Raw genomic sequence first — 25,867 nt, 5'->3', positions numbered from 1 at the left:
TGTGTTCCCGCCTTTGGGCCCAGTGATTCTGGGCAGGCTCCGGATCCACCATGACCCTGAACTGGATAAGCACTTACAGACATGAATGATTGAATATTAAACACAGCCATATTAGTGTAATGGTGGCTTAATGTTGTTCAGATCTTTGTGTCCTATGAATATTAATATTATTCCTCTGAGTGATACCTCAGTCAACACAAAGATAAAAAATAAAGAGCCAGAATGATGGGAGATGTCCAGGAGTCATGAAACAGTTCCAGGTTAGGCCTGCTGTAGTGGGGTTATTTTTTTTGCTGTTCTCTCCACGGTTTCTGGTGGAGGCAGTTAAAGGGGTATGCTCAGTATTTACCTACGGACAGTGGAGTCATGTGGCCGCTTGGAGTGGAGGTGTGGTCACCTGCGAAGCCTATGGGCAGAGAGACAGTGTGCTGGCCCCTGAGGAGCGTTAAAAGCTTGACGAGGGTCGTGTTGTGGTGGAAGTGCTGTGGGCTCAGTGCGTTGTTTAACCACAAAGACTAATGGTGCATTATCCTACCCTCAGGGACTCCACTCAGTCTACTAACTCTCTCTCTCTCTCCCTCTCTCTCTCTCTCTCTAACTCTCTCTCACTCTCTCTCTCTCTCTCACTCTCTCTCTCTCTCTCTCTCTCTCTCTCTCTCTAACTCTCTCTCACTCTCTCTCTCTCACACTCTCTCTCTCTCTAACTCTCTCTCTCTAACTCTCTCTCACTCTCTCTCTCTCTCTCACACTCTCTCTCTCTCTCTCTCTAACTCTCTCTCACTCTCTCTCTCTCTCTCTCTCTCACTCTTTCTTTCTCTCTCTCTCTCTCCCTCTCTCTAACTCTCTCTCTCTCTCTCTCTCTCTCTCTCTCTCTCTCTCTAACTCTCTCTCTCTCTCTCTCTCTCTCTAACTCTCTATCTCTCTCTGTCTGTCTGTCTCTCTCTCTCTCTCTCTCGCTCTCTATCCTCTCTCTCTCTCTCTCTCTCTCTCTCTCTCTCTCTCTCTCTCTCGCTCTCTATCCTCTCTAACTCTCTCTCTCTCTCTCTCTCTCTCTCTCTCTCTCTCTCTCTGTCTCTCTCTCTCTCTCTCTCTCTCTCTCTCTCTCGCTCTCTATCCTCTCTAACACTCTCTCTCTCTCTCTCTCACACTCTCTGTCCTCTAACACTCTCTCTTTCTCTCTCTCTCTCTCTCTCTCTCTCTCTCTCTCTCTATCACTCTGTCCTCTCTAACACTCTCTTTCTCTCTCTCTCTCACACTCTCTCTCTCTCTTTCTCTATCTCTCTCTCTCTCTCTCTCTCTCTCTCTCTCTCTCTCTCTTTCTTTCTCTAGCTCTCTCTCACTCTCTCTCCCTGTCCTCTCTAACACTGTCTCTCTCTCTTTTTTTTCTATATCTCTAGCTCTAGCTCTCTTTCACTAACTCTATCGCTCTCTCTCTAACTCTGTCTCTCTTAAGTCTCCCTTAAGAACAATTGAGTTTCTCGAGGTGGATGTGTAAATAAATTAAGATGTGATCAGCGTGTCATGGTCTGGAATGACTTTGTAAAAAAGCAGTGCTCATTCTTAGAGATCAGAGTTTGATCTGAAGTTTGAACCGAGCGAAGCACTTGATCAAGTCTGTGACAAATGAAAGCAGAAGGAGGGGGAGCAAGGGGCCCTGTGTTAAAGGTGCTGGGCTCCTGAGCGTAGGTGAGGCCCCTGCTGTGTTTATATCTCCTCAGGTCTGTTAAAGGCCTTCCTGACAGCGTTGCCATTATTAATGGGACACACTCTACGTCTCTCTCTCTCTCTCTGACTAATCTACGTCCCGGGACAGTGAACCAGACTGGCCATTGGCTGTTAGGCCCAGGTCCCTAGATCCAGAGCTTTAAGCCCCCTTCACAGCCTCTTCATGGCCCCTTCACAGCCCCTGGGAATGCGGCCCTGGAGTTCACATCCATCTATCATGCACTAAGTAAATGTAGAGAGGGTGAGGGGGTTCTGTACGACCTAATTGAAGGTAAATGAGAGAATAATCAGCATGCTTAGCATGGATATTCATATTGCTTTTAACTCTTTTAAGGGAGGAGGTTCTACTCAGGCTTAGAAATGTCAATAGATACAGAGCGGGGACTAGAGAGGGTTAAAATGCCATGTATATGGAAGTTCTTTTGATTTTAAGGGGAAATGTTGTACACTTTTTTGGAAGCCTGCTTTGGTCAAAATACCACAAGAGCCTCTGTCTTTAGTTCTCTGGGCTCAGCACTGCAGAAATGTTTGGAGGAGGGTAGGAAACCACCCACTCCTTTCCATTACTGTCAATACAGTTTTGTAAAAATTACCTAGTGTTCCTTTAAACAAACACAGAAATTATTTGAATGAAGAAACCTGCTGTATTTTTTTTATTGTTTGTGTTTCTTCCATAACTCTGATCCAATAGGATTTGAAATGTCATCGTCTGTTGAAGTGATTCCTAACAAATCAACCTGGGGTCCCAAGTTTACACTCACCCTGCTCCTGGCCCTATCTCTCATTAACTTCCAAGGCTTCAGAACTTGGAGAGAAGTTTGGTGTAGCTTTCCTGGCAGCTTCTCTTGGCCTGAAAGACGCAGGCGCTCTTTTGATGTAACCGTCAAGGCCACGGCCATCTGCCCGCTTATCGTGATACCGCCTCCCATGTCAGAGCTGTACGAACTGTTCTCTTTAACAGTACACACCATCCATGTGGTGCCTGGGCCTGACTCAGTCCAAATTAATCACCAACACTCAACGCTCAACACTAACAAGCTGTTCGGCTTAATGCACTGGCCGCGCGTTCACCGCTGTTGATATTAGAGTGGGGAGCCTTTTTAAGGTGGTGCTTTTTTCTTGTACTTTTTATTTTTTTTATTTTTTAAAGCTTGGACGGTCAGGGAAAGGTATTTGAGAGAGTCCAGGACAGCTGTGCACCTCCATTTCTCTAAAAGCTTACAGCAGCGTGATCAATGTGTTATTGTTCCTCGCTCAGCCCAAATAAGGATGGGTGTATTGCTCTGGGGCTTTTGGGAAAACCAGAAGAAGTCCGGCCCACGTTTTTTTTTTTTTTTAATTCATTACGAGACACGTTTGAGTGTTATGAATTTCGATATTGTTTAGAGTGTAACATGTTCTGCTTGTGTACGTGCTGGAAAGTGTGTGAATGGCCCTGTATATCTCAGGACGACATTGTGGCAGCCCAGTTTGTGCGCAGTGTAATAGCAAAATAAATGGCCGTGTCTGAGTGCTTGTGAGAGGCGGTGGATCAATGTTGGCTTAGTTTCAGCCGTGCCATCTGATTTATGTCCCACAATAAGTGAGTGTGAATAGTAGTCTGGGATATGCTTGTGGCCTGCTGAGCCTCCTCACACACACACACACACACACACACGCACACACACACACACCAAAAGCCAATACTCTGATCAATCTTTTACTTCACTGTCACTAAGCCGAAGTCCTCTGAGAGTTGTTTGGCCACTTGCTGAGTTTATTGAAATGTACCATCTATCAGCGAACCCAGTGGAAGAGTTCCAGGGCTGAACTACACAAGCCAGAGCTTCAGAGAATGTTATGGTACGTGTTGTCCACAGTACGAGGACTGCACAGTCTAGTATCCGTTAATAGCGAGTCCTCCGTTGTATTATTTGCGCTGCTAAAAAGCTTGACGTCTCCGGATAGCACTCAAATTTTGACACTGAATTCATCATAGAATTACATTTACAACCAGTTGCAAAAGGAAAAGACTGCGCTCTCACACTGAGAAATCCTTTCTTTGTTTTTCCTTCCCTAACATCCCCTCATATTTGCGGTGTATCAGCGTTTAAATCCAATTCCAGTGCAGAAGGCCAGGCGCGATGGAGCTGGGAGTTTTGATAGTAATGTATACGATCTTTTTGCTTTTCCTCTTTGCTCCACTTCTCCGGACTTTTGTTATTTTAGCCAGAGTCGGAGTTAAGCACAGTTGAGTAGACTCAAGGTAACACTCAGACCAGCCATTAAAACACCTCCCTCTGTGGACACAGTCACTCCTAGGCTTTCAGATGAATGGGAATACACAGAACAGTGAAGGCAGAACAGACTCCTGCTTGTGGTGTGTTTGAGGCTTATGTGTTGATTGTGTAAGTTTACACCATTTGCTTTTGCACTTAGAGACTGAATGATGCACACATGCCATATACTTATTACATTACTGTATATGCCTACAGTGAACCGACTTCCTTTCCTAGGTGTGTGATGTTTTTTTTTTTTTTTTTTTAATGAAAACTTGTCTGTAGGATACACTTCAGAAAATCTCACATTTTTGGCTCTCGTGTCCTTCTTTTTGGAGAGCCCATGTTTGTAAGAGACCCCCTACAAGTTCACAGATAGAGTGAGGCATACTGTCATACATCTGGTCTGTACAGAGATCCCTGGCATTTGTTTAATAAGTTCATGTTTGTAATCTTCATTCATTCATTCACTATCTGTAACCCTTATCCAGTTCAGGGTCGCGGTGGGTCCAGAGCCTACCTGGAATGATTGGGCGCAAGGCGGGAATACACCCTGGAGGGGGCGCCAGTCCTTCACAGGGCAACACACACACACACGCACACACACACACATTCACTCACACTCACACCTACGGACACTTTTGAGTCGCCAATCCACCTACCAACGGGTGTTTTTGGACTGTGGGAGAAAACCGGAACACCCGGAGGAAACCCACGCAGACACAGGGAGAACACACCACACTCCTCATAGACAGTCACCCGGAGGAAACCCACGCAGACACAGGGAGAACACACCACACTCCTCATAGACAGTCACCCGGAGGAAACCCACGCAGACACAGGGAGAACACACCACACTCCTCATAGACAGTCACCCGGAGGAAACCCACGCAGACACAGGGAGAACACACCACACTCCTCATAGACAGTCACCCGGAGGAAACCCACGCAGACACAGGGAGAACACACCACACTCCTCACAAACACTCACCTGGAGGAAACCCACGCAGACACAGAGAGAACACACCACACTCCTCACAGACAGTCACCCGGAGGAAACCCACGCAGACACAGGGAGAACACACCACACTCCTCACAGACAGTCACCCGGAGGAAACCCACGCAGACACAGAGAGAACACACCACACTCCTCACAGACAGTCACCCGGAGAAAACCCATGCAGACACAGGGAGAACACACCACACTCCTCACAGACAGTCACCCGGAGAAAACCCATGCAGACACAGGGAGAACACACCACACTACTCACAGACAGTCACCCGGACGAAACCCACGCAGACACAGGGAGAACTCACCACAGGTTAAACAGTCACCCAGAGCGGGAATCGAACCCACAACCTCCAGGTCCCTGGAGCTGTGTGACTGCGACACTACCTGTTTGTAATCTTATGAAATCTTTATTTTATTTTCAATTTTTCACGTGAAATCTGGAAATACGAATCAGGTCATTGAGTGATACAGCGCTGTACAGTGATACATTGCTACACTTCTGAACAAAAATGCTTGTTTGATTGTTTATGAAGTGTCCTTTTGTGCATGTGGGTCAGTTTGGGAGCTTGGTCTGTTTACGCTAATGTTGTAAAAATCACTGTGTGAACGTTGCCTATGTGTCTAAGGTCACATAAGAGGTCACATAAGAGTCTGCCACAGAGGTATGCACATGCCCCCGGCATCGGTCTTAAGAGAAACACTCTTACCTTACCTTTACCCAACCCTTACCGAATTCGTCAAAGATTCTTGTAAAAAAATGTGAGCTGAAATGATCATAATTCATCTAAACAACAGTAAAAGCTGATCTCATCAGTTAAGTTTAGCCAGGGCATTGTGCTCTTCTATTATAACTATTTTCAATAGCAGAAGCTCTAAGGTCAATAATATTGTAACGATGAATAAACAGAATATTATGTGGCCGCAGTGTAAACATAAAAGACACACTGTGTGGAAGGGCTTAAGTGCTGCTCAAAAAGCCAAGGTTAACATTCATCCACTTCAACTAATGTGTCATTTAAGAGCACGTTGCAAAGTACATAATTCATCTAGTGAGCATGTCATGAGGGAGTGGAGTGAGACTGTACATCGCTGCGTAAGACGAACACAGCGCACACGCAAACACACACATACACATACTTTATTTATGGAGCACAGATAGGCCTTTCTTCTTGAGGGTGTAAAGGCAAAGTCTTCTAAACAGACCTTGGACTTACCACAGTCATGGGCAGATTCGCTGATTACAGTCCAAGCAACAGTGACAGGGCCAAATCTTCTGCCGTGACAAACACCAGCGGAAAATCAGATTTACTCAGTTTTTACAGTTTATAGTTTTACAATTTACAGTTGTTCAGCAGCCATGTTTGATTGTGTGATGTGTGATTTATCGATCTTGTTAGAGCTAGTGCAAGTCTTTTGGATGCTTCCCTGAAACTTGCCTTTTCTTTATCCCCCCTCCAGCAAACGTGTTGGACGCCATGTTGCTAAGGAATTCTGGGAAGGTGACAATGGATAACCGGAAGGAGGACAGTGGAAGCTCAGTGCCTGTGATCCCTGAGAGGATGTTGTGGTGCTACTGCTATCACCACTGTCCAGAGGACTCCACCAATAACACCTGCAGGTTAGCGCCCTACGTGGGGTTCATAGAAATAAAACAGAGACTCAATCTACTTGACCCTTTTATATTCCTTTAATGCACTAGGTCACGAGACACAATTGATCTGGAAACAGTGCACATATTTGAATGATGTTTAGAAGCTATAGCCCACAGCTGACCACAGAGATGTTCCTACACTGCTCATATCTAGTGTAATGCATTTCTTTATGTGCCTATCACTACAGTGTACGATTATTATCATAAAGACAAGACTTCCCCCTGAGTCTAGCCAGTTGTGTCAGTCTAGATCTAGCATTTCCTCCTTGCCCATCAGGCTCACTGAGATACAGGCATGTTCATTACGCTGGTGTTTTGCCTCTCAGCACTCAACATGATGCAAGAGCGAATGAAATTCAATTTAGTTCTGGCTCGGTTTTTGTGGCTTTGCTGTTGATGTCATCAGAGCTTCAGGCCTAAAACAAGCCATCTGTTTCTGAGCAAAGTCAGGTCAGCGCTGATAGGGATGATGGTAATGACCGTTTAACTGTGATGACATCTGCAGAACGGACGGCTACTGCTTCACCATGGTGGAGGAGGAAGAAGGTGGTACTCCTGTTCTCACCTCCGGCTGTTTGGGACTGGTGGGCTCCGAGTTTCAGTGCCGGGTGAGGACCATATTCCTAATTTCTTCTGTCACGTTCTTAAAATTGTGGTCTAAATTAAACTCTAAATTAAAAGTATTCAGACGAAGGCATAATGGTGTGTTCTGTTGTTGCTAGTGTTTTTCTCAACACAAATGTTAATAAGTAGATTTTTATCACTCAAATGGTGGATCATTTTCTCCAAAACCCTGAACACTCCAGAGGGCTGAATCTGCAACCACGCCCAATTCCATGACATCATTGTGAGGTTTTTATGAAAGCATTAAGCCACGAGAGGCTGGGGGTGGCTTAATGCTTTAGTAAAGTAGATACCATTTTAGTAGTTACCAAATTAGTAGTTATTTTATTGAATTTGGTTTTTCAGTGGTTAAACGTATTAACAAATATGTGCTGAAACTGGGGCGGCAGTGTGGAGCAGCAGGTAGTGTTGCAGTCACACAGCTCCAGGGACCTGGAGGTTGTGGGTTTGATTCCCGCTCCGGGTGACTGTCTGTGAGGAGTGTGGTGTGTTCTCCCTGTGTCTGTGTGGGTTTCCTCCGGGTGCTCCGGTTTCCTCCCACAGTCCAAAAACACACGTTGGTAGGTGGATTGGTGACTCAAAAGTGTCCGTAGGTGTGAGTGTGTGAGTGAATGTGTGTGTGTGTCTGTGTTGCCCTGTGAAGGACTGGCGCCCCCTCCAGGGTGTATTCCTGCCTTGCGCCCAATGATTCCAGGTAGGCTCTGGACCCACCGCGGTTACAGATAATGAATGAATGAATGAATGCTGAAACTGACAGGGTTAATGTCGACTGCTGGAGAAGACAAGGTGAGGTCAGTATTCTGCAAGATCTGAGGTTTAATAGCGCAGATGGATGTGGGTTCACTATTTGGCAAATACGCCACTGTTGCCCTTTCTATGTCTGTGTTATAACAATTTTTTTAATATTTTTAGTTGAGTAGGAATGCATATATTGTTGTCCTCTTTCTGAAGGGACACACTCTGAAGGAGAAGTTGCAGGGCTGTCTAGGGCTGTGTTTTTAGCCTTAAGTGTAAGAAGTTTGCTGAGTAGCATTAACATATCCCAGCTCTGTAGCACTGTATTTCTCTCCTGATATCACTCTGCTCAGGGCACTGACTTGGATCTATTTTAGAGCGATGTATAGTTCTGTATTTCTGTCCGGATATCATACAGTTCTGGGAGAACTGAATCAAACTGACAGAGTTTAAAACAGTGGCGCATTAATATGGAATTTAGACGTGGTGAGGTGGTTGTAGTTGTGTGTATTGTGTATTTTACAATGGCTTTAAAAGCAGCCATTTTATAAATTTTATGTTTATTACGTCACAAGATGACCATGCTTTTTCAGTTGTAGACGCCTCCCTTCAAGCTCTTGTTTTCTGTGTGAAAGAACACGTCTCCGTCCCACCCCAGCTCTTCTTGTCTGTCCCCGATGGGAAAGCAGAGAAGGAAGGGAGAGTCGTTGAGTGGAGGGAAGCGAGTCTGACAGCCTTGCGGAACATAGGACCACAACTCCAGCTGCAGACAGCAGCAGAAAGCCTACAGTGGCAGCCCATGTGGCTGCTCACCTGCTCACAACCCTCTCCACCCACCTCCCCTCGGTTCTACTCCTTCTCTGCGGCTGGAGCCGTGGTCCCATGTTCCTCAGGTCTCTGCGTCTGTGGGGCCTACGTTGCACCAGACTTTCTTAGAGCAACTCCCCCTGGCCTAAGCACCCTGATTAACATATGGCATGATGACCTCCTGGAATGTTTTTCTGCATACTTCTGTACCCCCATCTCACACTGCTCTTCAAAGGTCTGGACCCCACAGAGTCGGTATGATTTGGGTGGTGGATCATCCTCAGTGCTGCAGTGACACTGATGGAGTGATGGTGTGTTAGTTTGTGTCACGCTGGTACAGGTGGATCAGAAACAGCAGCGCCGCTGGAGTTTTTAAACCCCTCAATGTCACCGCTGGACTGAGAGTGGTTCTGTGATGAAAGATATCCAGCCAACAACCAAATGCAAGTTTTCAACAGATGAGCTACTGTCTCTGACTTTACACCAACAAGGTGGACCAGCGAGGTAGGAGTGTCTTACAGAGTGGACAGTGCGTGGACACAGGACTTATCAAAATGTTTATGCCATTATTTTTTTAGTATTGCATTTTTTACACTGGTCAAAGGAAATTGGAAAACTCCAGCATCACTGCTGTGTCTGATCCACTCGAACCAGCTCCACACACACTACTACCACCACATCATTGTCACTGAGTACGATCCACCACCCTGATCATACCTGCTCTGTGATGGTCCTGTGGGGGTCCTGACTATGAAGAGCAGGGTGAATTGAGGATGAGAACGAATACAGAGAAACGAGTGGAGTGTAGTCTGTAATTGAAGAAGTACAAAGTGCTCCTGTGTGGTCAGTGGAGCTGATATAATGGTCAATATTGGGACTGAATTTATTCACTTGTTTCAATCAGCTACAAGTTGTAAACTGTGTAAAATGATATGGCTTTGGTCACAGCCAGTGATAACTGTGAACTAACAGCTGCTAAATGTTGCAGCATTGGGTGTTAATCTGCATTAAATTAATTGTATCCCCAGGACACAGGGAACTCTCGTCTGAGGAGGGTACTGGAGTGCTGTACGGATCAGGACTACTGCAACAGAGACCTCCAACCCACCCTGCCTCCAGTCAACACGCCCAGTAAGGCTTTTCATCCCGTTTAATCCACCCACGAGCAGGATATAAGCCCTATTTGTTCTGGATTAGCTTTACCTGGGGAGGTCGTTTAATTTATCTGCTTACCAATGAGAGCCATGATTTTAATCCAGTCCTCCAACTTCGAGAAGCACTAAACATGGACTCTGGGTCCTTCTGTAATTGGCTGAAGTGGGAACTCCCTCAATAACATTGGAGCATCACTGTACCTCACACTGACAGTGCAGTAAGGAGTGTCTTTATTGTTATTGTCCAGTATGTTGGATGTGACATTGTCCAACATACTGGACAATAACAGCCCTGTTATTATTACACACACAAGCACAAGCACACACACACACACATACACACACACACACACTGCAATGGAGCTGCTGCTGTAAACCACTCCCCTTCCTCCGTGTGAGAAGCTCAGAGGAGCACTGGTCTCCAGCTCGTTGCTGATGGTTTGTGACAGGTTAAAGCGTTACAAAACCGCAGGTTTTAGGCCCAGCCTGAGTGGGGTCCAGGACAGGGAGGGAGTGGGGGGTGGGTGTGGGGTGAGGTGTGCAGGTGAAGCAGAGCTGGCGGTTTTGCTTGTTCTCTCACTCTCTAATGAAAAGGACAGCCTCACTCCTGGGAGGGCTCGGGTTTCCAGCCTCAGCAGCGAGCAGCTATCTGTCCATCTGTCACACTGCGAGACATGCCACCTCTCACATTCAGACCGTGGAGGGGGATGTGTTTGGAGGGGAGGGGTGGGGGCTCTGCTGTGTGTGTGTGGGGGGGGTGTAGTGTTTCTGTAACGACGACACCGGAGACACTGGGACAAATTAATTACTCTGTTAGAAAGACAACTTCTTTCCTTAACACAGTCTTACAAGTAGCTTCTCTTCCAGCAGAGAGACGGACTGAGAGTTGAATCAAGTGGAAGCTGGTTGTCAGTGTGTGTTAGTCTGAGCCTGAGCACTGAGGTGTGTGTGTGTGTGTGTGTGTGTGTGAGAGAGAGAGAGAGAGAGAGAGAGAGAGAGAGAGAGAGAGAGAGAGAGTGCGCACATTGGAGCACCACAGGTATATGTTTGTGTGAATGTGCATCTGTCAGTGTTTGTGTGTTTGTGTTTCTTTCTGTGGGTGTGGGTATGTGTGAGAGAGAGAGAGAGAGAGAGAGAGAGTGAGAGAAAGAGAGAGAGAGAGAGAGAGAGAGAGAGAGAGAGAGAGAGAGAGAGAGAGAGAGAGAGAGAGCACATTGGAGCACCACAGGTATATGTTTGTGTGAATGTGCATCTGTCAGTGTTTGTGTTTCCTTCTGTGTGTGTGTGTGTGTCTGTGTGTGTGTCTGTGTGTGTGTGTGTGTGTGTGTGTGTGTGTGTGTGTGTGTGTGTGAGAGAGAGAGAGAGAGAGAGAGAGAGAGAGAGAGCACATTGGAGCGAGCACATTGGAGAACCACAGGTATATGTTTGTGTGAATGTGCATCTGTCAGTGTTTGTGTTTCCTTCTGTGTGTGTGTCTGTGTGTGTGTGTGTGTGTGTGTGTGTGTGTGTGTGTGTGTGTGTGTGTGTGCATATCAGGCAGGGGCTTGGCAGTAAGGTTAGAGTCCCAGAGAGAACAGTACAGCCCTGGGCTCTCAACGGTGTCGTCAATCAGCAACCTGATCAGAGTGCAGCAGGAAGGGGATGTGATCGATCACGACTTCAGTTTCCCCCTCCACACACACACACACACACACACACACACAAACTCAACTCTGAAAGGGCTAGAGAGCAGAAGGGGAAAAAACTAGTCTTGACTTGATTAGACTAGACTGGACTAGACTAGGTCAGGAAACAGATTTAGATTTGATTACATTACATCAAATTAGAATGGAACTGATTACAAAACCGAACAGAACCAAACAGAATAGAATAGGACTGCAGAAATACATATAGAATACAGTGGAATACGATAAAATGGAGGAATAACACAATATTACATCGCTCAGACAGAGTGGAGCAGATGAAAATAGAACAGGGGAGAGGAGTGAGGGTGTAATTAAGGAAGTACAGTGCTTCTTTCAGAAGAACATTTGCAGTTAATTGGACCAATAGCAATTTTAAAGGAGTGAAAAACAAGGCAAGCCTAGTTTTGCCGGAGGGAAGGGTCCAAAATACATACCCTTCTTATTAGAAGTCCTTGAGAAGCTTTGGTGCTTCATATCAATGTCTTTGTTTACATGTGTTTGCCATTATGTGATTGTGGTACAGGAAAGTGTAGGGCAGAGCTAAGAGAAAAACGCATCACAGAGTCGTAGTTGTAAAGGTTTTGTGTGATACTTTTAGTGTTTGTAGAACTAGTACGGCCAATCATTTATGTCACGAAGATTATAGCATTTACGTTACACGTGCATTGTAAACGTATTAGTTCTTGTTATTATTCTTTGTTCATTTTATTTAAAAATGAATTCTAGATGTTTGTACACCAAGAAGTCAAAGGGCTTTATGGATGGCTGGGGTGCTAGGGTTTGGAGAGGTTTTATTCTTGTTGTTTTATGGGACCAAGAAATCAACAGAGAATGTGGACCCATACTTGGACTTAATTATTTTCATGTGGGAAAAGGCTGATTCACATTATTTAAATGAGCCGCGACTGGCGCGTTGTGATTGGCCGGTCGACGCACTGTGACCCCTGACTTAAAGAATCCCGATCATTTCTTTATTCAATGTAACAGCTCATTCTGTGTCTCTCTCCTCTGCAGAGTATGTGGACAGCAACATCCACCACATGGCTCTGTTCATCTCTGTGACGGTGTGCAGCATCGTCCTCGTCCTCATCATCGTCTTCTGTTACTTCAGGTAAACGCCTATGTGTTGCATGTGTTTTAAAATGATAATGTATTGGAGTTATTTATTGTGGTAATAATTTCTTCACAGGCTATCAGCCTTGAGTTCATCATCACATTTTGAATATGAAGCCACTGAATGTTCTGTATTATAGACGTTGTAATTTACTTTCTCAGTTATCAAGAAATCACCTCTAAAATCTCTAGATTTATTTACCAATTCCTGATCTGATTCTTTGAATCTAATGAAAATGCACCATAACAATAGAATGATTAATGAGTACACACAGTATGTAATGTACCAGTAAATAGAAAAACAGTGAGAAGATATGGGCCAATATATGCTCAATATGGAAGGAATGTATGTACACATGTACAAATATATGTGGGATTTCAGCTAGTTGTGACCTAAAACCTACCAACATGTGTTTTTGGGCCGTGGGAGGAAACCGGAGCACCCGGAGGAAACCCACACAGACACAGGGAGAACACACCGCACTCCTCACAGACAGTCACCCGGAGGAAACCCACACAGACACAGAGAGAACACACCAAACTCCTCACAGACAGTCACCCGGAGGAAACCCACACAGACACAGGGAGAACACACCAAACTCCTCACAGACAGTCACCCAGAGGAAACCCACGCAGACACAGGGAGAACACACCACACTCCTCACAGACAGTCACCAGAGGAAACCCATGAAGACACAGGGAGAACACACCAAACTCCTCACAGACAGTCACCCGAAGGAAACCCACGCAGACACAGGGAGAACACATCAAACTCCTCACAGACAGTCACCCGGAGGAAACCCACGCAGACACAGGGAGAACACACCACACTCCTCACAGACAGTCACCCGGAGGAAACCCACACAGACACAGGGAGAACACACCACACACCTCACAGACAGTCACCCGGAGGAAACCCACACAGACACAGGGAGAACACACCACACCCCTCACAGACAGTCACCCGGAGGAAACCCACGCAGACACAGGGAGAACACATCAAACTCCTCACAGACAGTCACCCGGAGGAAACCCGCGCAGACACAGAGAGAACACACCACACTCCTCACAGACAGTCACCCGGAGCGGGACTCAAACCCACAACCTCCAGGCCCCTGAAGCTGTGTGACTGCGACACTAACCTGCTGCGCCACCGTAGTTGGCCCCTTAAAATGACAATTTTCTCTTTTCCCACTGTCTTGATGATTAATGTATGTGTCAAATACTACAATAAATATAATATTTACAGCTAATGTTTATGCACGGTTCAGTGGTCGTGTGTCACACATTCTGTTTGTGTTGGTTACGTATGTTAACATATTTACACACTGCTAACGGAAGAGAAAAAAGCCACTTGAAATTGTCTAATCACAGGGTCAAGAGAAAGTCATGTCTTTTATATGAAATAGAAAATATAACTGTTTTCAGCATCTGTTGATTCTCTCAGGGTTAACCCCTCAGCTCTGTTTCCCAGATTATAGCTACACATACATACACTCATTTCAGCTTTGTAACAGGTATTTTAAACGTTTGTCTTGAAACTGACAGAGGCGTGTTGTATAACACTTGTCCTATGCAAGGAATGACTAACATTAGCCTGGATGTTCAGCCCTGTTACAACCCCCGAGGGTTCATTAGTAAAGTCTGCTGATGCCCACATGGTCCTGCAGTAGTGAAATGATCCATATGAAGTTTATAGCTAAGTCACTTTCCAGATAGCAGATAGTGCCCCATATCTCCTCAGTATCCTGCTGTGTGCCGGTACATTATTGTAGCTGTATTATCTTTATATCTCATACACTCTCTCATTTATCTACATTGTGTTGTAATTTTGCAATGATTACTTGGCCCTTTCTGATGGATCCTAAACTGCATTTCTTTGCCCTTTACTGTCTTTATTCAGTTATATCTGTCTGTGTGTGTTTTGAACTGCGCTGCTGGGCCTCACAATGGTAATATACACACTTGTGTGTGAACTAGGTACAAGCGCCAGGAGCTGAGACCGCGCTACAGTATGGGTCTGGAGCAGGACGAGACATATATCCCCCCAGGAGAATCTCTCAAAGACTTGATCGAGCAGTCCCAGAGCTCTGGCAGCGGCTCAGGACTCCCCCTACTGGTGAGACTGAAGAGCTACACATACACACACGCGAGACACACGGCTGTTGATTCACCCCTCTGAGCGGGCCTGAAGTTGTACCAATGATAGCCCTCATTCGAGTGGAATCCAGCGCCTCACCTTTGAGACTCTGACTCTACTCCACTCCACAGGTGCAGCGCACCATAGCTAAGCAGATCCAGATGGTGAAGCAGATCGGGAAGGGCCGCTATGGAGAGGTGTGGATGGGCCGCTGGAGGGGAGAGAGAGTTGCCGTCAAGGTCTTCTTCACCACAGAGGAGGCCAGCTGGTTCAGAGAGACCGAAATTTACCAGACTGTGCTCATGAGGCACGAAAACATCCTGGGTAACTACCAGCGCCCTGCCACAGATAACACCCACTGACATGTTAACGATTCACCGTGCTTTTATAATATGCTGAGCGTCTGGTAATAACACTTTTTATAAGACGTAATACCGCTTTATTCTGTTTATATCATTTAGATTGTTATGAATATTCATATAAAACGTTTTTATGACAGTTTGCAAGTCACCTTCCTTAATATTTGTGTTCCTTTCTGAAATATAATACATTCTGATTTTTTTATTTATTTACAGCTCACATACATTTAAAAGAATCATCTACAATGGCTTCATTTTTATTTACAGCTTCCTCAGGTCCTACTAAGAGTTTAAAAGCTTAGATTTCGCACATGACAAGAACATTTGAATAATGTTATTCATTAATACACTTTCATTAAAAACGTTTAGCATAAATGTACCACAGGGGGGGCGGCACGGTGGTGCAGCAGGTAGGTGTCGCAGTCACACAGCTCCGGGTGACTGTCTGTGAGGAGTATGGTGTGTTCTCCCTGTGTCTGCGTGGGTTTCTTCCGGGTGACTGTCTGTGAGGAGTGTGGTGTGTTCTCCCTGTGTCTGCGTGGGTTTCCTCCGGGTGACTGTCTGTGAGGAGTTGTTGTGTTCTCCCTGTGTCTGTGTGGGTTTCCTACAGGTGCTCCGGTTTCCTCCCACAGTCCGAAAACACACGTTGGCAGGTGGATTGGTGACTCCAAAATGTCCATAGGTGTGTGTGTGTGTGTGTGTCTGTGTTGCCCTGTGAAGGACTGGCTCCCCCTCCAGGGTGTATTCCCTGCCTTGCGCCCAATGTTTCCAGGTAGGCTCTGGACCCACCGCGACCCTGAACTGGATAAGGGTTACAGATAATGAATGAATGAATACCACAGGGGGCAGCCAGGGCTTTGAGAAGTGTGCCAGGGACCAAAAGAACACTGGTTTGAGTCCTAAGACTGTCATAACTGTGATTGGGAGAGGGAAGAAACAGTGTTTTCTTCTCCCTCAACATCCACAGCTGACGTGACCTTGTGCATGGCGGCTGTGTGTTCACCAGATGTTGTTGTACTGATATGCAATGATGATTATAGCACATTTAATATGTGGAAGAAAAAAAAAAGACCTGTACAGTGAGTAATCCAAGACAGTTTCCCTATTAGACACACTGTGCTGCTCGGCTCATCACTGAGCACAATAAACACAGATGTAGCCCAGTGTCCTGGTCATGAACTGCGGTCAGTAGTAACATATGGATCTTCTGGAGTACGTCGAGCCTCATGGCTGTGCATCTGTTCCTCAGGCTTCATTGCGGCGGACATTAAGGGCACGGGTTCCTGGACGCAGCTCTATCTGATCACAGACTACCACGAGAGCGGCTCTCTGTACGACTACCTCAAGTCCACCACACTGGACACTCGCGCTCTGCTGCGGCTCGCCTACTCGGCTGTCTCGGGCCTCTGCCACCTGCACACGGAGATCTTCGGCACTCAGGGCAAACCCGCCATCGCCCACAGAGACCTGAAGAGCAAGAACATCCTGGTGAAGAAGAACGGCACCTGCTGCATCGCTGACCTCGGGCTCGCCGTCAAATTCATCAGGTAGGGGTCGACAGCTTTGCTTCACAAAGTTATTATACAGATGACTCGGGCATAGCTTTGTCTGCTGATTAGCCTTTATTGTTAGGTTCATTCTACACGTGTAGCTGTAGTGCCTGGACACCAGTGCATACAAATCCACAGTACTTGGATGGGAGACTGTTCATATGGTCTGATCTCAGTGCCCAAATACAGTGACAAACACAAGGCACCATTTCTTTGATGAGACAGAAAGCCAGGGTCCTGACTCTCTGTTCCTAGTGCGTTTTCTACCTAGATGTGCCATTGTGGGCACTTTTGACCTGCTAATCACCCCCATGATTAAATACACAGCCTCTCTACCTAATAGTACCCTCATACTGCCATTGCCCCCTCCAGGTAGATGCTGCACATTGGTGTTTTCTGAGGCAACTCAAAGAGTCCTAAACAAGAGTGTAAAACGCTTTGAATATCAAGACGAGCGCTTATAACCTTGTAACTGTCTACTCTCATCTACTTATACATTACTTATAAATAGGCTAAATGTACTACCATTTTAAATGACTGTTTATTTGCGCAAAAAACAAACACCTCCCCAAACCACACACACACTAATATCAGAATAAAACCAAATAACGTTATTAGAGTAAGTAGTGTTTTATTGTGTGTGAACATGTTGGTTTAACCCTTTCTGCGTCTCTCCTCGTGGTAGTCCAGTATTATTTGAGGTGATCAAATGGGAATCCAGTACCTAGTTTTACCAATTCATTAATGCATCATTATGTTAAATCAAGTGTGCTGTTGTAAGCCAATTATTTAAATATAAATATAAATGTTAATATACAGTTTTTGACCAGATTCAATGGGGATGATGAGCATACATTTCAGTCACGAAAAACCCTGAGTGCTCGTACTTGCGGACCACTGACACAGCAATAAAAAAACAGATAAAATTTCCTTGCGTCTGCTCTAAATGTCATTGTGGCTGTCTCCCCTCGGCTGCGACGCTAGAGCTGCAGCCAATAAATATTCCATCGCTGATGTGCAGTGTAATAAAACACACTGCAAACAGCCGGTCTTTTTCATCGTGAATTGAAAATGCCCGTCTTTTCAGATAAAAATCACCGCTGAGAGTCACTAAAGGCTGAGCGCTAAATCTCCATGGACACATTATTCAGGGGTTTTGATACAGTAGGACCCCTAAACCCATTGCAGTCAGACTACCTGAGCTGTTGTGTGTGTGTTTACGACTGTTCTTTAACATAACATCTGTTTGCTTTGTGACACAGTGACACAAACGAGGTGGATATTCCCCCCAACACACGGGTGGGCACCAAGCGCTACATGCCCCCCGAAGTGCTGGATGAGACCCTGAACCGCAACCATTTCCAGTCCTACATCATGGCCGACATGTACAGCTTCGGCCTGATCCTGTGGGAGATCGCCAGGAGATGTGTGTCAGGAGGTCAGTAAGAGTGGACGGCTCAGGGAAAAGACCAGGATGTTGGATGATTGTCAACGTGTTCTTTCCTTTCTTTTTAAAACAAACATCATTATTGTCACATTAAAGGGTTTCCCCATAATACACACACCATGACATCAGATACAGCACAGAGTTTAAACATCCTGCAGCCCACTTGAGAAAAGGCAGAATCTGTATTAGTACAAAAATATTTGCTTAAAAATGGACTAAAAGGGACATGTTATGAATAAATGATATGTTCAGCACATGTGCACATGCATTTGGGGATCTGGAGCCTACCAGCCCACACACTGTGAAACAAGACCACCCAGTCAGTGGTGTGTGGGCCACCTAAGTCAGAAAAAGGAAAGGATTGGTTTAGGTGTTAAGATATTGCTCCACTTCTTAAGTCAAGTGCAGGGGTTTTTAGGATTGTCCCGCCTCCTCGTACGAGTCTCTCCAATCACAGCGTCATGAGAGCCACAAAGGTCAAACAGAGAAACAAACACGGGAGTGGAGAAATAAGAGCATGGAGTAAAAACTGAGAAGAAAGAGAACTGAGCGAAAACAGCTAAACGGCTCCTCCGGGTGACTGTCTTGTGAGGAGTGTGGTGTGTTCTCTCTGTGTCTGTGTGGGTTTCCTCCGGGTGACGGTCTGTGAGGAGTGTGGTGTGTTCTCCCTGTGTCTGTGTGGGTTTCTTGTGGGTGACTGTCTGTGAGGAATGTGGTGTGTTCTCCCTGTGTCTGTGTGGGTTTCTTCTGGGTGACTGTCTGTGAGGAGTGTGGTGTGTTCTCCCTGTGTCTGTGTGGGTTTCCTCCGGGTGACTGTCTGTGAGGAATGTGGTGTGTTCTCCCTGTGTCTGTGTGGGTTTCTTGTGGGTGACTGTCTGTGAGGAATGTGGTGTGTTCTCCCTGTGTCTGTGTGGGTTTCTTGTGGGTGACTGTCTGTGAGGAGTGTGGTGTGTTCTCCCTGTGTCTGTGTGGGTTTCTTGTGGGTGACTGTCTGTGAGGAATGTGGTGTGTTCTCCCTGTGTCTGTGTGGGTTTCTTCTGGGTGACTGTCTGTGAGGAGTGTGGTGTGTTCTCCCTGTGTCTGTGTGGGTTTCCTCCGGGTGACTGTCTGTGAGGAGTGTGGTGTGTTCTCTCTGTGTCTGTGTGGGTTTCCTCCAGGTGACTGACTGTGAGGAATGTGGTGTGTTCTCTCTGTGTCTGCGTGGGTTTCCTCCGGGTGACTGTCTGTGAGGACTGTGGTGTTCTCCTTGTGTCCGCGTAGGTTTCCTCCCACGGTCCAAAAACACACGTTGGTAGGTTGATTGGCGACTCAAAAGTGTCCGTAGGTGTGAGTGTGTGAGTGAATGTGTGTGTGTGTGTGTCCTGTGAAGGACTGGTGCCCCCCTCCAGGGTGTGTTCCCGCCTTGCGCCCAATGATTCCAGGTAGGCTCTGGACCCACTGCAACCCTGAACTGGATAAGGGTTACAGATAATGAATGAAGGAATGAATGATGCAGTGTTCTTGTCGCCCTGGACCCACCACAGCAAGAGATTACGGGAGCTGATACGAATATGACATGATTGATACAGTGTTCGTAAATCGACTTCTACTCGATATGTTCTTCTACATGAGAACGATGCATCACAATAATGATGAAAATAATAGTAATTTCTGTCACTTTATTTTAAGCGCTGTTAGAGCAGCTCAGAAAACATCTGTCCTTCACATTCTCACTCCAGCTGTTCATAAATACGCATCCGTTTTTGTTTTGATGATTGCAGTAGCATTTTGTCCAGTTTATAAGAGCTAGACTCCCATGAAGAATACAGCTGCATCCCGCAGCAGCTTTAAAACATGCTCGTTCAACTCTGAGCCTGAAAACAGCTCAATAATAACTCACATCTTTGGGTTCTGGTGTGAATTATGAATGAAGGAACATGAATTATTGAAGACGGTTCTTTCAAACAAACAATGCACTTTTTCCCTTCACGTATGCAGCTGTGTTTATTCCTGCAGGAATCGTGGAGGAGTATCAGTTGCCTTACCATGACCTGGTGCCCACTGACCCGTCCTACGAGGACATGAGGGAGGTGGTGTGTATAAAGAGACAGCGGCCTTCCTTCGCCAATCGCTGGACCAGCGATGAGGTACTCATCAAAATTCATGCGCACAAACAATCGATATCTCTCTTGACCCGAAGTCTACCTGAGTTCTTGACTCTGTGTTTTCTGCGATCTTTCATCCAAGTCCAGAGACTTCTGACCTCCTCTAAACTCATTTTTACTTTAGCTTTGATTACATCATCACACACATCAGCCAGGAAACCGTAGTCCTGCCCAGCAACGTCCTCTCTCACCTCCATCAGCCGCCGGCTTCACATCTCATCAAGAGACAACACCACTTTGGCTGTTGACTAGTTACAATTACTCACAGACATGTACTTCAGTCAAATACTGATGGATTGTGCTTTTCTAGGTGTCTTCTACTTCTACTCTGTTGCTCTGCATACTTTATTCACCTCCTCAGGCCCCCTCAGGACCTTCACAGAGCAGGTAGCCTATTATGTGGGTGGTGGATGTTGTGCTGGTGCGAGTGGATCAGACACAGCATTGTTGCTGGAGTTTTTAAACACTGTGTCCATTCACGGTCCACTGAAGGACTACGTCGTTGATCCACCTGGTCGATGTAAAGTCAGAGACAGTAGCTCAGAGACTTGGCCGTCCTCTGGTCCTTCATCAGTGGTCAACATCAACTGGATTGCTCTCAGTCCAGCAACTCCAGCAGCGCTGCTGTGTCTGATCCACTCGCACCAGCACAACACACGCTAACACACCACCACCACGTCTGTGTCGCTGAGGGTGATCCACCACCACATCACACCTGCTCTGTTGAAGAACATGGTGAAAGGGGGCTAACAAAGTATGCAGAGCAACATATGGACTACAGTCTGTAATTGTAGAACTACAAAATGCTGCTGTGTGGTCAGTGGAGCTGAAAAACTGGACAAAGAGTGTAGATTCAAGGTCATTTTGATGTTAATGTTTAATGTATAGTAGTTATACTCACTGACTGTGTGTGTGTGTGTCTAGTGTCTGAGGCAGATGGGAAAGCTGATGACTGAATGCTGGGCGCACAACCCAGCCTCACGTCTCACCGCTCTGAGGGTGAAGAAGACTCTGGCCAAGATGTCCGAGTCACAGGACATTAAGCTGTGAGGGAGACCCACGGCAGCTAAGAGAGAGAGAGGCAGCTCCGCAGCCCCGGCTCCGCAGCCACGGCTCAGTCTGCTGAGGGACTGTTCTGAGGCACCCTCCGGGGGCTTCATCCTGCTTTCCGTGAAAGCTCCCAACAGCCAGCAGAGAGGAGAGAGAGTGCCCCCTGCTGGCACTCAACAAACCCTCCACACGTAAACATGAAGGACAGCGTGGGGAGGGAACACTAGCCATCACCTAAAGCCATGTATTTGATGTCAGACCTTTCTGCTCCCTCCTTTTGGTGTCTTTTTTTTTATCGGGGCTTGTTTGTTTGAAAATCAACCATAATCCCAACAAGAACAGACCGGAGACTGGAACAGGACTACTCTCACTGGGTTTACATCCATCAGTAACATGAGGGGTATCATATTTTGGCAGTTATCTGATTATTCTGATGTCTGATTACAGCCCTGTTCAGGTTTTACGGTACATCCTCACCCTTCTCTCTTTACATCTGCGCATGGGACTGGAGTCAAAGCCAAGCCTAAACCCATACAATAGATATTAACCAATAATCACTAAAAAAATAAAAAAGTCAATTGCCAAAATCCGATCTCCCGAAGTGCTGTTAAAGTCCTGGACCCTTGCTCCTCATTGACGTCCGAGTGTTTTTCTCTCGCCCTGAAGCCGTCCCTGCTTTTTTCACTGATGTGTGAGACTCTTATCGATGGTTAATGAAGGTAAAGTTGGACACGTGACACACACCTACTGTAGGCGTTTTGTTTTCTTTTCTCAGTCACGTTGTTTTGTGTTTACCGTGTACATAACTGTAATCCAAAATATGAATGTAAATACTGAAGCTGAAATGTAATTACGGATTGAATAAATGTTTTTCTTTTTCTCCAGTTCCTCCCCCATCTGTTTCCACCTTGTTTTTGTTTTTGCTTGTGCCTTATTTAACATCGTACTTGTAAGTTTTAGTACGTGAGCTTACAGTAACACCTCTATGTAAATGGAGTGGACGAATGGTCTCCTAAGGTTGTATGTATCAGTTTAACATCCCCCTCCCAATAATAAAAAAATAAAAGCTTCAAAATCCTCCTCACGGTGTGTCCTTGCCTCAATCTTCAAAGCAGAAAAAAAATGCTTCCAGATCAAAGTGGAACAAGTTTCCACCATCAAAAAGACTGCGGAAATGCTTCAGAAAAAAAAAGCACTACTTATTTTCCCTCAATAGCACAAGCTTTTCTCATCAGAGTAAATAAACAGAAGCAGCAGCTGTAAAGTGTGCAGTGAAAATGAGTGAATAAAAAAGCACCAGGTGGTCAGAGAGTGTGTTTTAAATTGGATATTGAAGGACTTTCCCTTTCCTTTTCTTCATTTCTCTCTCTGAGGTGCATTTATGCTGTTTGTGGAGTTTATGCAGCAAAAACATCCAGCGTTTATTTTTAACATCACCATTACCATCCTCGGGGCGGCACAGGGGCGCAGCAGGTTAGTGTCGCAGTCACACAGCACCAGGGGCCTGGAGGTTGTGGGTTCTGTGAGGAGTGTGGTGTGTTCTCCCTGTGTCTGCGTGGGTTTCCTCCGGGTGACTGTCTGTGAGGAGCGTGGTGTGTTTTCCCTGTGTCTGCGTGGGTTTCCTCCGGGTGAATGTCTGTGAGGAGTGTGGTGTGTTCTCCCTGTGTCTGCGTGGGTTTCCTCCGGGTGAATGTCTGTGAGGAGTGTGGTGTGTTCTCCCTGTGTCTGCGTGGGTTTCCTCCGGGTGACTGTCTGTGAGGAGCGTGGTGTGTTTTCCCTGTGTCTGCGTGGGTTTCCTCCGGGTGAATGTCTGTGAGGAGTGTGGTGTGTTCTCCCTGTGTCTGCGTGGGTTTTCTCCGGGTGAATGTCTGTGAGGAGTGTGGTGTGTTCTCCCTGTGTCTGCGTGGGTTTCCTCCAGGTGAATGTCTGTGAGGAGTGTGGTGTGTTCTCCCTGTGTCTGCGTGGGTTTCCTCCAGGTGACTGTCTGTGAGGAGTGTGGTGTGTTCTCCCTGTGTCTGCGTGGGTTTCCTCCAGGTGACTGTCTGTGAGGAGCGTGGTGTGTTTTCCCTGTGTCTGCGTGGGTTTCCTCCGGGTGAATGTCTGTGAGGAGCGTGGTGTGTTCTCCCTGTGTCTGCGTGGGTTTCCTCCGGGTGAATGTCTGTGAGGAGCGTGGTGTGTTTTCCCTGTGTCTGCGTGGGTTTCCTCCGGGTGAATGTCTGTGAGGAGCGTGGTGTGTTCTCCCTGTGTCTGCGTGGGTTTTCCTCCGGGTGACTGTCTGTGAGGAGTGTGGTGTGTTCTCCCTGTGTCTGCGTGGGTTTCCTCCAGGTGAATGTCTGTGAGGAGTGTGGTGTGTTCTCCCTGTGTCTGCGTGGGTTTCCTCCAGGTGACTGTCTGTGAGGAGTGTGGTGTGTTCTCCCTGTGTCTGCGTGGGTTTCCTCCAGGTGACTGTCTGTGAGGAGTGTGGTGTGTTCTCCCTGTGTCTGCGTGGGTTTCCTCCGGGTGAATGTCTGTGAGGAGCGTGGTGTGTTTTCCCTGTGTCTGCGTGGGTTTCCTCCGGGTGAATGTCTGTGAGGAGTGTGGTGTGTTCTCCCTGTGTCTGCGTGGGTTTCCTCCAGGTGACTGTCTGTGAGGAGTGTGGTGTGTTCTCCCTGTGTCTGCGTGGGTTTCCTCCGGGTGAATGTCTGTGAGGAGTGTGGTGTGTTCTCCCTGTGTCTGCGTGGGTTTCCTCCGGGTGACTGTCTGTGAGGAGCGTGGTGTGTTTTCCCTGTGTCTGCGTGGGTTTCCTCCGGGTGAATGTCTGTGAGGAGTGTGGTGTGTTCTCCCTGTGTCTGCGTGGGTTTTCTCCGGGTGAATGTCTGTGAGGAGTGTGGTGTGTTCTCCCTGTGTCTGCGTGGGTTTCCTCCAGGTGAATGTCTGTGAGGAGTGTGGTGTGTTCTCCCTGTGTCTGCGTGGGTTTCCTCCAGGTGACTGTCTGTGAGGAGTGTGGTGTGTTCTCCCTGTGTCTGCGTGGGTTTCCTCCAGGTGACTGTCTGTGAGGAGCGTGGTGTGTTTTCCCTGTGTCTGCGTGGGTTTCCTCCGGGTGAATGTCTGTGAGGAGCGTGGTGTGTTCTCCCTGTGTCTGCGTGGGTTTCCTCCGGGTGAATGTCTGTGAGGAGCGTGGTGTGTTTTCCCTGTGTCTGCGTGGGTTTCCTCCGGGTGAATGTCTGTGAGGAGCGTGGTGTGTTCTCCCTGTGTCTGCGTGGGTTTTCCTCCGGGTGACTGTCTGTGAGGAGTGTGGTGTGTTCTCCCTGTGTCTGCGTGGGTTTCCTCCAGGTGAATGTCTGTGAGGAGTGTGGTGTGTTCTCCCTGTGTCTGCGTGGGTTTCCTCCAGGTGACTGTCTGTGAGGAGTGTGGTGTGTTCTCCCTGTGTCTGCGTGGGTTTCCTCCAGGTGACTGTCTGTGAGGAGTGTGGTGTGTTCTCCCTGTGTCTGCGTGGGTTTCCTCCGGGTGAATGTCTGTGAGGAGCGTGGTGTGTTTTCCCTGTGTCTGCGTGGGTTTCCTCCGGGTGAATGTCTGTGAGGAGTGTGGTGTGTTCTCCCTGTGTCTGCGTGGGTTTCCTCCAGGTGACTGTCTGTGAGGAGTGTGGTGTGTTCTCCCTGTGTCTGCGTGGGTTTCCTCCAGGTGACTGTCTGTGAGGAGTGTGGTGTGTTCTCCCTGTGTCTGCGTGGGTTTCCTCCAGGTGACTGTCTGTGAGGAGTGTGGTGTGTTCTCCCTGTGTCTGCGTGGGTTTCCTCCGGGTGAATGTCTGTGAGGAGTGTGGTGTGTTCTCCCTGTGTCTGCGTGGGTTTCCTCCGGGTGAATGTCTGTGAGGAGTGTGGTGTGTTCTCCCTGTGTCTGCGTGGGTTTCCTCCGGGTGAATGTCTGTGAGGAGTGTGGTGTGTTCTCCCTGTGTCTGCGTGGGTTTCCTCCAGGTGACTGTCTGTGAGGAGTGTGGTGTGTTCTCCGTGTCTGCGTGGGTTTCCTCCAGGTGACTGTCTGTGAGGAGCGTGGTGTGTTTTCCCTGTGTCTGCGTGGGTTTCCTCCGGGTGACTGTCTGTGAGGAGTGTGGTGTGTTCTCCCTGTGTCTGTGTGGGTTTCCTCCAGGTGAATGTCTGTGAGGAGTGTGGTGTGTTCTCCCTGTGTCTGCGTGGGTTTCCTCCAGGTGACTGTCTGTGAGGAGTGTGGTGTGTTCTCCCTGTGTCTGCGTGGGTTTCCTCCGGGTGACTGTCTGTGAGGAGCGTGGTGTGTTTTCCCTGTGTCTGCGTGGGTTTCCTCCGGGTGAATGTCTTTGAGGAGTGTGGTGTGTTCTCCCTGTGTCTGCGTGGGTTTTCTCCGGGTGAATGTCTGTGAGGAGTGTGGTGTGTTCTCCCTGTGTCTGCGTGGGTTTCCTCCAGG

General features: G+C 47.2%; 1 protein-coding gene across 4 annotated transcripts in view; it reads left to right on the top strand.

Moving 5' to 3' along the window:
- The window catches only part of bmpr1bb (bone morphogenetic protein receptor, type IBb), a 124,430-nt gene extending 101,906 nt beyond the window's left edge, over window positions 1-22,524 (top strand). For all 4 annotated transcript variants that reach the window (XM_066650587.1, XM_066650589.1, XM_066650588.1 and 1 more), the window contains exons 5-14: window positions 6,454-6,613; window positions 7,152-7,254; window positions 9,841-9,943; window positions 12,666-12,762; window positions 14,745-14,883; window positions 15,036-15,228; window positions 16,513-16,810; window positions 18,076-18,251; window positions 20,256-20,386; window positions 21,329-22,524. In XM_066650587.1, coding sequence (XP_066506684.1) covers window positions 6,454-6,613; window positions 7,152-7,254; window positions 9,841-9,943; window positions 12,666-12,762; window positions 14,745-14,883; window positions 15,036-15,228; window positions 16,513-16,810; window positions 18,076-18,251; window positions 20,256-20,386; window positions 21,329-21,454 — 1,526 coding nt within the window. In that variant the 3' untranslated portion in view covers window positions 21,455-22,524. The remainder of the gene's footprint in view (window positions 1-6,453; window positions 6,614-7,151; window positions 7,255-9,840; window positions 9,944-12,665; window positions 12,763-14,744; window positions 14,884-15,035; window positions 15,229-16,512; window positions 16,811-18,075; window positions 18,252-20,255; window positions 20,387-21,328) is intronic.
- Window positions 22,525-25,867: the final 3,343 nt, after the last annotated feature.

This window comes from Hoplias malabaricus, chromosome 18 (assembly GCF_029633855.1).
Source record: "Hoplias malabaricus isolate fHopMal1 chromosome 18, fHopMal1.hap1, whole genome shotgun sequence".
NCBI lineage: Eukaryota > Metazoa > Chordata > Actinopteri > Characiformes > Erythrinidae > Hoplias > Hoplias malabaricus.
The sequence above is the reverse complement of the archived record's forward strand: the minus strand, read 5'-3'. Positions and strand labels throughout refer to the sequence as shown.